The sequence below is a fragment of the Adelges cooleyi genome, unplaced genomic scaffold (genome assembly GCF_023614345.1).
Source record: "Adelges cooleyi isolate 19-005CV unplaced genomic scaffold, UGA_ACOO_1.1 ACOO_flye_CR_arks_rails_tigmint_CR_PRNA_574, whole genome shotgun sequence".
NCBI classification, from domain to species: domain Eukaryota; kingdom Metazoa; phylum Arthropoda; class Insecta; order Hemiptera; family Adelgidae; genus Adelges; species Adelges cooleyi.
In genome coordinates, this window is record NW_026096268.1 from 12,987,217 (window position 1) to 13,001,150 (window position 13,934).

The 13,934-nt window shown below is 29.0% G+C and overlaps 1 protein-coding gene across 5 annotated transcripts; it reads right to left on the minus strand.

The window, feature by feature from the left end:
* Positions 1-3,409: 3,409 nt before the first annotated feature.
* LOC126843110 (tetratricopeptide repeat protein 37) lies at positions 3,410-12,444 on the minus strand. Of its 5 annotated transcripts, none has more exons than XM_050580440.1 (7): positions 12,296-12,444; positions 12,114-12,222; positions 6,372-6,542; positions 6,073-6,307; positions 5,426-5,664; positions 4,510-4,706; positions 3,410-3,991 (listed from the first exon to the last, which is right to left on the minus strand). In XM_050580440.1, the coding sequence occupies exons 3-7, from the start codon at positions 6,522-6,524 to the stop codon at positions 3,700-3,702; spliced, it is 1,116 nt and encodes a 371-aa protein (XP_050436397.1). In that variant the 5' UTR covers positions 6,525-6,542; positions 12,114-12,222; positions 12,296-12,444; the 3' UTR covers positions 3,410-3,699. The 5 variants fall into 5 exon arrangements, with proteins under 5 accessions (XP_050436397.1, XP_050436395.1, XP_050436396.1 ...); XM_050580438.1 differs by having other exon boundaries at positions 3,413-3,991; positions 5,426-5,667; XM_050580439.1 differs by lacking the exons at positions 12,114-12,222; positions 12,296-12,444 and adding an exon at positions 6,604-6,742 and having other exon boundaries at positions 3,413-3,991; positions 5,426-5,667.
* Positions 12,445-13,934: the final 1,490 nt, after the last annotated feature.

Genomic DNA, 13,934 nt, shown 5'->3' on the forward strand with positions numbered 1-13,934 from the left:
ATAATTAAAGAACGAGTTAGTATACAAAATAATTCATTCATTATTTATATACTACCTATTGGTCCCTATATGGTATCTGAATCGGTCATTTGAAAAACACCTTAAGTCCAAAATCAAATTTTACAGGACATGGAAAAAACTTTTTCCGCTTTCTCCTTTTCGTGAAAGGAGAAAGCGTTTGAAACTGGGACTAATAGTGTTTTTCTTGTGAACAGAAATTCCAAACCTCTCTATAAAAAGGATAAAACCTCTATGACAAGAGGTGTTTCTCCTTAAAATGTATTTCTACACTTTCAGAATCGAAAACAACAAAATACTGATGTTGGCTGAAATAGTAACTTATGGGGTTTCTTAAATGGCCGATTCATCTGTAGTTGAAAAAAAATATGTCTATTGATAAAAATAATATTAAACCTTATTATGTAATCATATCAATTTGGTAATTTGAAAGACTAGACATATAAAAAAATCTAATTTAATTTATATAGTGATATTTTATTTTTTTAATATATTATTATAAGAGGACTTGATACTAGTCTTTTGATACTGTGCTTCAAGTCAAGAAGATATAGTAACCCTGGTATTCTGTTAATACAAATTTGTATTTAAATAGTGATTAAGTAAAATGATTTTCTACTTTAATCACTGTGTTTAATATGTTTAAAGATGTTTTAATTGGCTGCAAAGTAAAATATTTTTAGAAAAAAAAAAGCAATTTGGATGGTATTATTTATTTTTTTGATAGAAATTTGTAATGTGATTTTTTATTTTCTTTAAGTTCAATAATATTTTTTGTTATTCTTTTTTTTTACCTATAAATTGTAGATATGTTCAATATTAAAATTATTTCTTTATAGGCGTTTTCTTTTAGTTTCTGCCTTATATTTTTATTTAAAAAACAACGTAAGAGTATCATGTCCTTTTATCAACTAATGAAAGCACTTATATTAATTATTACAAATTTAGTAGGTTATAAACTCCATTGTAATTAAATTTTTTTTTGTTCGAAAAAAAAAATTAAGGTTTTTTATTTTTGTATGTTATGTTTTATACTTACTTATATATTTAGTTACCTTAGGTTTATTATTATTATCATTTATATTATCCTAATAACGATTTTAACCAATATCTCATAAATTAGTTATACTTAATTTTTTTTTCCGCCATTAATTTAGTGTTGATACATATCACTTAAAATATTAGTCAAATGTGATATGTATCGTACAAACTGCATTATTTAACATCATTAACTAATAAATACCCTTTCATATCATTAAATAAAAACAACTTCATTAGTTAAAGAGTAATTAGCATTCATCAAAGGAATTTAGTACAAAGATTGTGATTTCATTTACTCTCAGATTTCATTAACTATCGCAACGATAAAAAACATGGTGCTGATTATAAAAATAAAAGATTAGATTAAATTTAATAGTTAATTCACTTAGCTCTCTATATATTTTACAGGTTGCTTTGAATATTAATAATTAACTTAGAGTAGCTTTTATAGTAATCTTTTAACAACTTAAATAACATATTTCAGGGTGTTTTTTTTTTTTTTAAATGTTTTGTTTATATTATGTTCTTTTAATTAATTGTGTTGTGTTCTTCAATGATGGTTGTACTATTAGTTTTGTAATCGATTAACTGATAGTGTATGATCTTGTCAGGTGCTTATGATTTTTTGTTCAATTTGAAATGTGATTAGAATTTTTTTTTTAACTATTTGTTTAAGCTATTCATTATGACATTATAAATAATTATCAGTGTGATTAATGCAAAAAAAAAATGTGCTTTGTTGTGATTTGTGTTAGTTTTGTATGTATTTTTTTTAATATAATATATGATAAAAATACTTTAAAAAAATATTGGTTGTGTTTTTACTATTACCTCAAGTTTTTGACTATTCAGTATTCATAACTATATTGGTTTTGAAAACCATTTAAAAAAGAAAAAAATGTCATCGATTTCAAGTAATTTATTAACTGAAGGTGGTTGCTATTAAACTAATGATTAATTATATTTATTCATTGAATAAATATGCTTAACCCTGCGTCGACAAATTGGGGCAAATACGGCCATAAGACATTAATTTCTGAGGTCGTATTTGCCCCACCTTGTCCACGAAGGGTTAATTTAAATTTATATTTAGTGAAAATTACATATGTATAATTCGATTTTTCTCGTTGAGTTCTAATTTGTTTACACATTTTATTTTTCTTGTAAATTGCTCCTTAAGATGTAAAAATATGGTTCTGTGCTTCATTATTAATCCGTTGAGTATATACGTAAATAAGTATTTAAATATTGATTTGAAAATAATTTTATAAGCAGAATTCAGAACGAGTCTCGAATTATTTGAGGATTTTTGATTTTACATAGAACGTTAAAGTATGTTAAATCTGTCCCTTCTATGGCTCTATGACAGATAGTACAAACAATTTAATACATTTTACTTGTTATCATTATTATTAAGCATATACATTTAGTTATGTAATGTGTACTACATACAAATGGATGTGTTTTGTTCAAAATTTATGGTTTGGTGTACATTTTTTCCATTTATTCCGATGAATGATGTACAACAGACGTTCGGTATCATTATAAGAGATTTAAAGGATAACAAAGTTACAGTTTTTAAAAGAAAAAGATAATCATTTAAAATTACTTTCTATAGAAAATAGATAATATTTAGCAAATATATATTTTTTCATCATGCTGATACAGAAAACAAAAGTGCAATGCTTGTATCTGGTATTTGGAGTTCTTATTCATAAATTAGGCTACATAAAGGTTTAACGTTTCAATAAGTTTTCATAAGTAGTGGCTTTGTGTTTCCTATTTTTTGTTAATATAAATAAAGTACACCGATTATTGAATATTGAACTTTTGTTTTAATTTATTCTAAACTTCTTCTTGGCTTTCTACACGGGCCTTTTAGGTTCATTGCTGCAACTACCAAATGCCTCTACCTATCCCTATCATTCTCCATTGTCTACTAACGGTTATAAATCATTGGTGATCTTATCTCCCCATCATTGCCTATGTCGTCTTTCATCTTGTGACCAACCCAATTGGGCCATCTGACCTCCATACATGACCAGTCCATATCTTAGGACTTAGCCTACTACTCCTGAGAACTTTAATTATATTTGTTTCTCCATACAGTTCTTCTATTTTTCGGATTGTTCTTATCTCATATTCTCTTTCAGCGTCTCTTAATTAATTACTAACAATATAAAATTATATCGTTTCACTATTTCGGATAGGTACTTAATGATACTCGATAGATGTTCCTAATTCACCATCAACTTTTTACATTTTTATTTGTGATGTATTTTTTAAGAATGAATGTTAGGTTTACTACAGCTTGTAATTTGTTATAATTTATTTAAAAACGAAATAAAAAAATCGTTTTTAGTTAAGACACGAAAAAATCCACCATTATTATACTATAATAGCTTCTCAGCTTCGCATCGAAGCTAAAACATAAAGTAATACTAAACGACTTGAACTCGCTTTGGCTTTATGCAGGTATATATAAATAAAATTAATACCATAAAAGAAAAACACAGTTTAAAACCGTTCTAGTTGGTAATTTATGCATATACATATATACATACACAATTTGTTTAAGAACATACCATGTTACATAACTAAAAAAATAAGATAAATTAAAAAATGTATCTACGTAGCTCGTTATTTCGCATCTCTTAGAGCTTTCATGACCATGAACTTAGAAGCTCCTTTGAGTTGTTGTGAGATCGCTGTCATTTCTGGGCTAAACTTGTTTAAATCTATAGCACCGATCACGGACACTATGAACGATGCAAAATGGCGATTGTTCGATTGATCGTAGGCTGCGTTTCTACACAGAGCGACAAGCCGTTCAGCGTCACTGCTACTTAGACTTTTCTTACAGTTTTTTACCAAAAGTGCCAAAACCGGAATTTTGTATTGATCCATACTGTCGCAGTGTTTCATATATTCACTGTAAAATTAGAATTACACATAAAGTACCAAATTTTATAATTGTTTAAAAACAATTATGTTTTTGATTGCCCCAAGAAAAGCTTACTATTCTTAAACTCGAGCCCCTTGTGAGAAGCGAGTCAAGTCAGACTTTAATGATTGTTGTATAAATGGTATCGAGTTAACTACAATTTGTCTTCTATAAGATGTTTTGTACCAAATTTAATTTAATTAATAAATAGATGAATTAATTAAGTTTTACTAATGTTACCTAATAGATTACTATATTAGTAAAAATTGTTGGCAACAGGGGGTCCTAATAGAACGCAAACAAAATATCAGAAGGCAGGTTGAGATGCGGTTTGGCTTAAGAGCGCGTGCCGTGTTATGGGAGAGATAATAAGGGAAAGGCGTTGAGTTGTGATGAAAGTTGAGAAGAAATAGCTTTTAAGCACAGGGTGAAGACCAAGTCGGTCGATACTATATAGACGAGAGATAGGAAAGTAGCAAGAAACCCGAAGAAGCTATTGTATTTACCTCAAGAGTGTACACCAGTAATTTTGATCTAAACTCTTCATGACTTCGACCAGCCAATGCAAATGTGTGACCATCACCGAGTCTTTGTCCTTCAACAGACCGACGAGAAACGATTTACACGCAAACTCCGGAAAGTGGACTATTAGTTTGGATAAACTGTCGATAAATCCCGTCAGGTTTGTTTTGCACGTTTTCAACTGTAAATAGCGTTTTAAACTTTTATAAGTTTTAACAACTCGCGTGTAACATATAATCCATAGGATGCCAAGAAAGGTATTTCTAAGGGAGAAAAGTGTCCCGAGAACTGTTATGCAATAGTAATTTAGAATATTACGTTTGAAGGAGCAAACACGAGTGTATGTGGCGCAATCGAAAAAATCCCATTCAAGTTAGGAATTTACCTAGGGCGAGCAATCAACACTAAGATTTAAACACATACTTTCCTTAGTAATTAATGTACTTACAAGGAACGTTACATGACTATGCATGTTGGCGTCTACCATGTAAAGCAAAGAGAAGGTGATTAACTAAACCCTAACGATAGTAGGTACCATATAAAATATTTTAACATCATTTTGGTATTCATAGACAATTGATACTCAATAGTCTTTTACCAACAATTAAATAATCTTAACCATGAAGACTAGAATATTAGTTATCATTATCTTAACGTATTCTCTCTTATTTTCAAGTTTATTATCATACGTGTTAAATACTTTTGACGCGCCAGACTTCAAACAACTTACTTCTTAGTTCTTACCAATACATACCTTACCAAAAACCAATCCTACGTCACATTCATTTCAATGTTATCTCATTTCTCATGAGAATTGAGAACTTTCTTATTCTTTCACAACTTTCTAGTTTAACTGTGTAGAAACTATGTTGTATTAATAAAAGTACATATTTTTCATACCCAAGGTGTGTAGATTTGATCAAAGACGACTTGAGGGTGTTCGTTGATTTTTACTATCGCTTCGCAAAACCTGTGACGACCAATGTCGGTAACTATATCAGGTAGAATTTCAGCTATTAAGTCTGAAACGTCGTTTCTCCGGGTCTTCTCTAACTTTATAAGATCGGCCAACTTTTTGGCGTCACACTTGTCGGTGGCCAACATTTCGACAATTAATTTGGTTGAGTTCTTCAGGTTATCTTCTGAAAAAAAATCCAAAATCCTGGTAGTGTCACAGTACAACTGCGTATATTTAGTCACATTGCAACATTGAACTCTATCTATGTGTACATTATGTAATAGGCATATAAACTATATTTATTTTACTATACAGTATAATTTATACCATTTAGTTTGAATTTTTTGGAAAAATTAAGATCATAATGATTTTAATTTTTGATGATACCTGCAAATTTATAATTACCATATCATGCTAAAAGTAAAAATAGGGGTGCTTTTATAAGACTTCATAGTTCAAAATCTAATTCATCACCCTATATGATCCGCCGTAGCATACGAATAGTTGTAATATATAGAGTAACTATATTACTCGACGAGCTGTAACGCAAACTGTACTTTATTAGAAACCATAAAACATACTAGCTTACCGTGCACAATTGTTTGGTCGAGCAAAAACGATTCGTCGTTGGGAACGCTGTTTTCCACTTCTGGTATTTCTTGCATGCTGACATCAGACGTATCATCGGTTTCGACGGATACCTCAGCGACAACAGTTGTTTTAGGTACAAACTGTTCAATAGCATTAAAATCTTTATCGATCCGATTGCTGTCGTCTTCGTCGTCGCTGCTGCAAGAGCTGCTATTGGACAATTCAAATGGATTCTGTGCAAATCACAAATCAATTAGTTAGAATTACTATACTGCCAACACATGGTCGAGTAACTACTTCAAACGTAGCGCTGGCGGCAGAAGCCAATGAAGAAAATAAATCTTTCCTGTGCGTGCTTGGACTTGGTACTTGAGACGAGAACTTTTTCAAAACTTCTACTAACAAGTTTTCGTTTTGTTCGCTAAACGTCCAACTGCCCCAATTGTCCATGCCTGTTTATGCTTCAGCCTAGTTAAGCACAACTACGTGTTATTATAAGGTATAAATAAAAAAAGCTAGTTAGGCTAACCATGCTATGGACAAGGATTTCAAGTATTTCAAGAACACATAACAAGTTGTTTGTTTTTCTCTAAAATCTAAAGTAAAACAAAAAAAGATCACAGTCCTCATAAACTTTATTTTTAGTACTTACAGTTATTTTTTTTTTATAATAAGTAGGCATTTTATGAAAACGCGTAATAGTTTTATTTTATTTTCAGTAAATATAAACAATAAAAAAGTGTTTAGTTAAATACCTATTTAGATAATAGTTCTTATATTAGTTTATCTAGTTATTAGCCTTATCTGATTTTACTGCAAACTTAGTGGGCTAATAATAACAAATTTACATAATAATATGTATATTGTAAAACTATTAATGATAAATTTTGAAAGGCTTCAAAATTAAATCACAAGTGATTTTTTATATGAAAAACAGATAAATTAAAATAATATTTCTATAACAAGGCCTAAAAAATGTTTAAGTTAGGAAGGACAAGACTTAGTGCTAATAATAGTTAAAATCTACCCTGTCTATATATGTATATACACAGATATTTATGGCGTCTGGAACTCAAAATCTGGTTTTCTTTACATAGGTATATATTATAGGGATAGCATATGACAGCGGTAGTCAGTGTCAAAGTTGTTTAAAGCGAAAATACCATTTTGGTTTATTTTCTATGAGCAGATTTTTCAAACAAAAATGTATGGTATGTTTGTTGGCAATACACACACTGATATACACTTCATCAATGGACACCTTTTTTTACTATTATAATTTTTTATACATTTTGTATGCACATAAAAATTAACTGTTTTAACTATAGTAATAATTAAAATAATGAAAAGAAGTATATGTTGTACAATTATATTATCAATCAATAGTTATTTCAATAAAACTTAAGTGCCTATTACAATATTACAATATATTAAATTTAGTTATTTATCTACAAAAGTACAATAACAATAAATGATCACGGAATATGAGTTTCGAGTTTCAAAAGGTTAACTTTTAGATGCTCGCTTGGTTGTAAACTGTTAATAACAAAAGTAATGTGTTGTTTTAAAAATGAGCTGTCAGCCAAGTTGCCACGACAATAAATTGCGTTTAAGAGGACAGTCCACAGATCAGAAGACATTGGATACATATGGATTCCTTTCAAGACATTTTTTAGACATGTTTTCAAATCTCCTTCAAACAAATTACAAATACTAGTTAAAACCAACGCTTGATCCAGATCCCCTTGTTTGTTACTGATGACTGCAGCACACTCAAATAAGTGAGCTACCAGGCCTCTTTTACACCTGTACTCGTTGGCCATATAATGGCACATTAGAATATAGCCCAAATTTACATACAAATGAGGGTTCTCGGGATGACTGTGTACATAACGGCTGAGTAATCGAATAGATACTTCCGGTTGACGGTTCATATAATAGAAATATGCTATGAAACGAATGATATCCTTCATGTAGACAGGGTCGTCTTTATACATAAACAACTCGCGCAAGACAATTTTTGATAAATTTATATCACGTATCACTATACCCAGGGCGAATGTGGCTAACAGAGCTTGAACGTTTGACTTATTATTTTGGATGCTTTTCAAGAACAATATTTTTGCTTTTTCGTAATCTTGCTCGGCACCAAAAGTTATGATGGCCATAGCCTGAAACGCAGAAGATACAATTACATTATCAGTTATATTTTTAGTCACAGACTCATAAATAGTATATGCTTCTTGATATCGATCAGTCTTATACAGGGCAAGTGCAACACAACACTTATCATACGTATTCTTAGCACCCAACTCTTGATAAATTGACATGGCTTCTTGAAAACAGTCTGCCTTGAGAAGACTGAACGCCAGATTTCTTTGAATGCCTATTAGATTATTGGGCTCACAGCATTTTTCAGCTTTTTTAGCGGCTTCAACAGCATTTCTGTAAAGACCGCAATGTCTAAACAAAATAGATAGTGCATTATGACCCCAACTATGTTTAGGATTTTTAGACGTAAGCCAAGTAAGCACATCTATACAATGCAGAGTTTTATAAGTTGGCTTTAGAACCGTAGTATTGGGGTCAATACTTATGAAATTCAATTCGGTGAAATTGCAGATACTTTCCTCATGAACACCTAAAGTGGTAGAATGATATAATATTTCCAAAGATTTTTCAGGATCTTCATAACGTGTAAGAAGTCCTTGCACAATCCAACTGTTAATCAAAGTCGGATCTAGGCACTGGCTTAAATTGCAAGCTTCTAGAGCAAGATCTACATTGTTGTGGAGCATACACTTTACAGCCAAATTATTATATGCGACTGCATTTACTTTGCTTTCTAAAGACTTGACAAAACAAATATAACTCAGGTACTCGTTCTCTGATTCATCAATAGTTTCTATTAGACCCATTGTATTCCAAAAACCATTATTATTTATTTCTAAGGACAAACATTTTTTAATAGCTTGCTTCGCTTTAGATTTGAACTCTAACCGCTCTTGTTTATCAATCTCTGCACTCTCTGCATGTTTTAAATAACAATTGGCTAAATCATGCCAAATGTATTTCTGGACCGCATTCAATGAAGTCCTTTTTGTTGTCACATTTAATGCTTGAGTATAACATCTTCGAGAATAGGTATAAAACTGTAACTTATTAATAACATAATTTTCTTGACTTTTGTCAAATATATTCCATGGTAATGTTAACGACGATAGCTCTTCGGGCATAGTTGCTACTAACATACATAAATCTCCAAACAATTTCCACAACAATGCAAACCGGTTATCTATATGTAATGCCTTATGCAAATATTCACAAACATTTTTACATAATTCATAACTTCTATTAACTTGATGATCAAATATACACTTGGCGTGTGTCAAAAATATTCTAGAAGCCTCCAACAGAACACTGAACTCGGAGGAATGTGCATTTATAATGTTATAATAAAGTTGAATACTTGCATCAAATTGACCACTTAGGTATTCAATTTTAGCAATTTGTAGTTTTGGATATAAAAGAGTAGGATTTATTTCCAAGCATTTAGCATAAGTGAGTTTTGCGCCTATAAGTGATCTTCGTGCATAGAGAGCGTCACCAAGGCATTCATAACAGGATGCATTGTACGGATCATACTTAGTAGCAAGTTGAAAATTGTCTACAGCTTTTTCATAATTTTTAATTTTCAAATAATACAAGCCTAACCTCAAAGATGACCATTTAATGTTATTTGATCTATTTAAGAAATTTAATAGCACTTCTTGTTCTTCAGTTTTTGACAAAGTTAAATAGAGATCCGATAATGCAATTCCAGTTTCTTCATTGTCAGGATTCAACATTATTGATTTTTCATAGCAAGCTATGGCTGTAGGTAACTGTTTTATTTGTCTATAAGAGTTTCCTAGCTTTGTGATTAGATCACATCGATATGGGGCGATCCGAGATGCTTCCAGATACAATTTACCAGCCTCAGAAAATTTATTCTGTTTCCATAAAATATTGCCATGTAAAAGCTTTGTATCAACTGAAGGTTTATGAATATTTTTTAAACAATTTAAGGCGTCATCTAGCTGATCAAAATGACTAAAATATAATGCTTCCAAGTATAAAAAGTTATCGTTATTACCACATTTATTTTGCAATGTATTTAAATAGTTTTTAGCAGTTTTTTGATCGCCCAAATTACAGCTAGCAATAATAACACAACTAATTAACACATCCGACATATTTTGAGAAAGAATCTCAATGGCTAACTGGCGGCCTTGAAGATAATGTTTGGAACAAGAGCAATACGCTTCAATTTCCCAAAGAACCATTGTTTGATAACAAGAAAAAGTAGGTTTTATAATTTTTTTCGCTTGATGAACACACCGAATAACATCTTCATAATAATGTATATTAAGTTGAATTTCAGTGAGTATAAACCATGACTGCCAAGAACTAACCTTGACTTGCAATACTTTTTGTAATAATTTACGGCTATCCTCAAAGTTATTTTGTCTTCTTAAAGCAATACTTTTGGCTATTAACGAATTAGGATTAGTTGGCTGAGACGATAATAATATGTCGCATCTTTCCATAATATTTGTACTCATTTTGTCAACAATTTGTATTAAACTCTCTTCGAAATCTGTTATTGATTTAATGTAATTACTAATAAAAGATTCACAGTAAAAATTAATAGCAGTTGCGTTATTATTATACAGTGAAAGCATTTTTTCACATATGTCAACAATTTCTTGCCTTTTTCCTTTTGATTTTAATACAGGAATAAGTTTGCAATATATTTCAAATCTGTCATCATAACTGTTATCCTCACACAAGGCCAAATAAATTTTTTCTAGATGATTGTCTAAAGATACAGTTTCTTCCGTGAAGGGGAACTCTGCAAGAACTCTGCTAATAGCTAAAACTTGTGGTGTTGTCTCTTCGGTTTCCACTTTTGGTAATACAGTACTTACAAAAAGCCCAACATCTAATTTAGTTTTATAATTTTTCCAAAGCTCTATAGCTTTTTTAGCTCTTGTTTTACATTTATTTTCATCAGACTCCAAACACAATAGGTTTGCGTAAGTGAAAAATAGTTGAGGACATACTGTTTGTCTGTCGCATTTTTCATAGTATTGTTCAACCCCTTGCCATGCAAATATATTATTGGGATTGATGTCAATTACTTTTTGAAAATATTGTATGGATTCATCCTTTTTAGATGGAATTTCTAGCAGTGTAGCGCCGTACAGAATAAGACCTGATATATTGTTAGGTTCAGCTGTCAACAAGGCTTTGCAAAGTTTGGACGCTTCAAAAAAGTCTTTCTTTATAAATTCTTCTTTTGCACGTTTTAATTGTTGCTTAATGCTGGTCTTATCCATCTTGATATAATTTTTTTGTTTTTTGCTTAATCTAAAAACATATATAGGACATGTCAAAAAAGAAATTTGTTCCTCAAGGTAGGGTGAGGGACTAAAGTAGAAATTAGCATACTAAGAGTAGTAATAACTGTAATCTCTTTGATATAGTATAAAACTGTGTCATAATGCATTATTAAAATTTTAATTGAATACCTACATAACAGCAATCATAATATTAGTTATTAATCCAGATAGCACAATAAAATTTTAATTTATCAACTAATTAAAAAAAGTATAGAACAAATTTTACTTAACTAAACAATTTTGTTTATAATAAACAATTATCAACTTTTTTTTTATTAATGTGCTTTTATTAATAAAAAAAAATATTAATTATCAACTTAATTGCTGAAATTAAACGTAAAAATCCATAGGCGCATTATAAAAATAATAATAACCATAAAAGGAAAGTGAATTTGCTCTGACACTCTTGTCCGGCAATTAACCACAAAGTTCAAGTATTTAGATACAATTTTTGATACAGAGGCTGTGGATTTTTGATTACAGATTAAAATCAGTAATAAAAAAACTTAGATTTTAGAATTAAAAAAAAAAAAGAGGGTTTTTGTGGTAAAATAAATGTGTACTAAAAGTATTAAACAATTAAATATATACTTACTATATTGTGGTAATTCAACAGTAGGTGTGCACTAACTCCTTTACTTTTTTATTTTTCTTTAACGATTGTTTACTACATATGCACTGAGCATATTATTGTTATTAAGGACCTGTAACAATAATTGTATATAATCTAATTTTCAAATAATTAGGTACATTTATAAAGGCTATATTTTTACGTACAAAAATGTTCAATAATACAAACTATAAGAGAAAAATCACATACGTAGGTAAAATGTATAACATTTGAAAATAATTTATTTTTTAGTTCTAATTTATAATTTAAATTGCATCCAAAATTAAAACATGTTGTAACTCTGACTTGTGCTATTTTATAGTTATCTCATATCTTAACAATTCAATTTTATACGTTATCACTTATCAATTATCATACAACTGCGATCTGTTTAAACCACAACTAAATGAAACTGTGGTCTATTATTGCATGAACATAATTCGAATTATTATTATTACTTAATTAGGTATTATCTATTACTTCAATAGATTTCGTTTTAGACTGCGATTTACGTTTTAAAGAATAATTCATTAAAAAAGGAAAGATATTTTAATTTGAAATTTAGGTCCGACAGCAGCTCTGGAGTACTTTATATTTAACAGGTTTTTTTTGATAAATGTATGATTTTTTGTTAAACGTAACATAAATTGTATTGTTTAAGTAGCAATATGCTACTTATACACATTTTTTTGTAAATTACTTTCGAGTTTCGATCATACTTAATAATTAGTGTTAAGATAAAATAACTATTTTTAATTTTATTCATAAATTATTGAAAGTTTTCAATTTGTCTGCATTACTTTTGACTCAGTTTTACATTATTGTCATACATTAAAACTAAATACACTATAAAAAACAAATACTTCAATAATAACAATTAATTTTATTTTCAAACAAAATTGTTCAAAATTAACAAACTCATGATAATATGTATATTATTCATGTTAAGCTTTTACATTTTTACACTTCTTAAATGGTACCAACTTTATACAAAATTAATTATTTAAGACTAATCTAGTATGAAAAGCATTACAATATCAATTATACTTCTCAAAATTAGATTAATTAAATGTATGAACAATAATTACAATAAAAAACGTATTATAAAGTATTTCACATAAAGTAATGTATCAGCCAATATTTTACAATTCTTAAAATACAAATCAACATGTTCCTTTTTTTTTAATCTTAAAAAATATAACTGATACGTTTTATAAATATTAGACACTTATTATGTAATAGACATTTAACTACTTAATAGTTCTCAACAAATTACAATGTTACAACTTCAAAAACATTAATTTACAATGTTAAATGTAAAAGAAACAGATGAGATTTTAGCAAAAAATTAAGTTGTAATACTATTAGTTTATCTAGTTCTATAGAAAAACGATACAACTTAATTTGAATTATTAATTAACTACTGAATGATAAAAAATAAATTAAATAATTAACTTATATTAATTAAAGATTCAATTTTAATAATATAATTAATAATTTAATTAAATATTTAACTCTATATAAAAAGTAATTGTATAATACTTAGCACGAATACAATTCATACTAAATGAAACTGATATTGTCAATATATTTTTCCATACTTAAGATGTATATTGATACCTTGGGTCACTTTGCTAGTATAACAAAATATCTTATGAACTCGAACATTGTTATTATTATTTCTTTGTATTTAATCATCATACTGCACTTTAAATGAAGAATGTTACTAATAATACTATATAAATTCAAATATAAAATAAAATCAGGTAGTCAATATAAATCTTGTTGCATAAAGGAATGTATCTT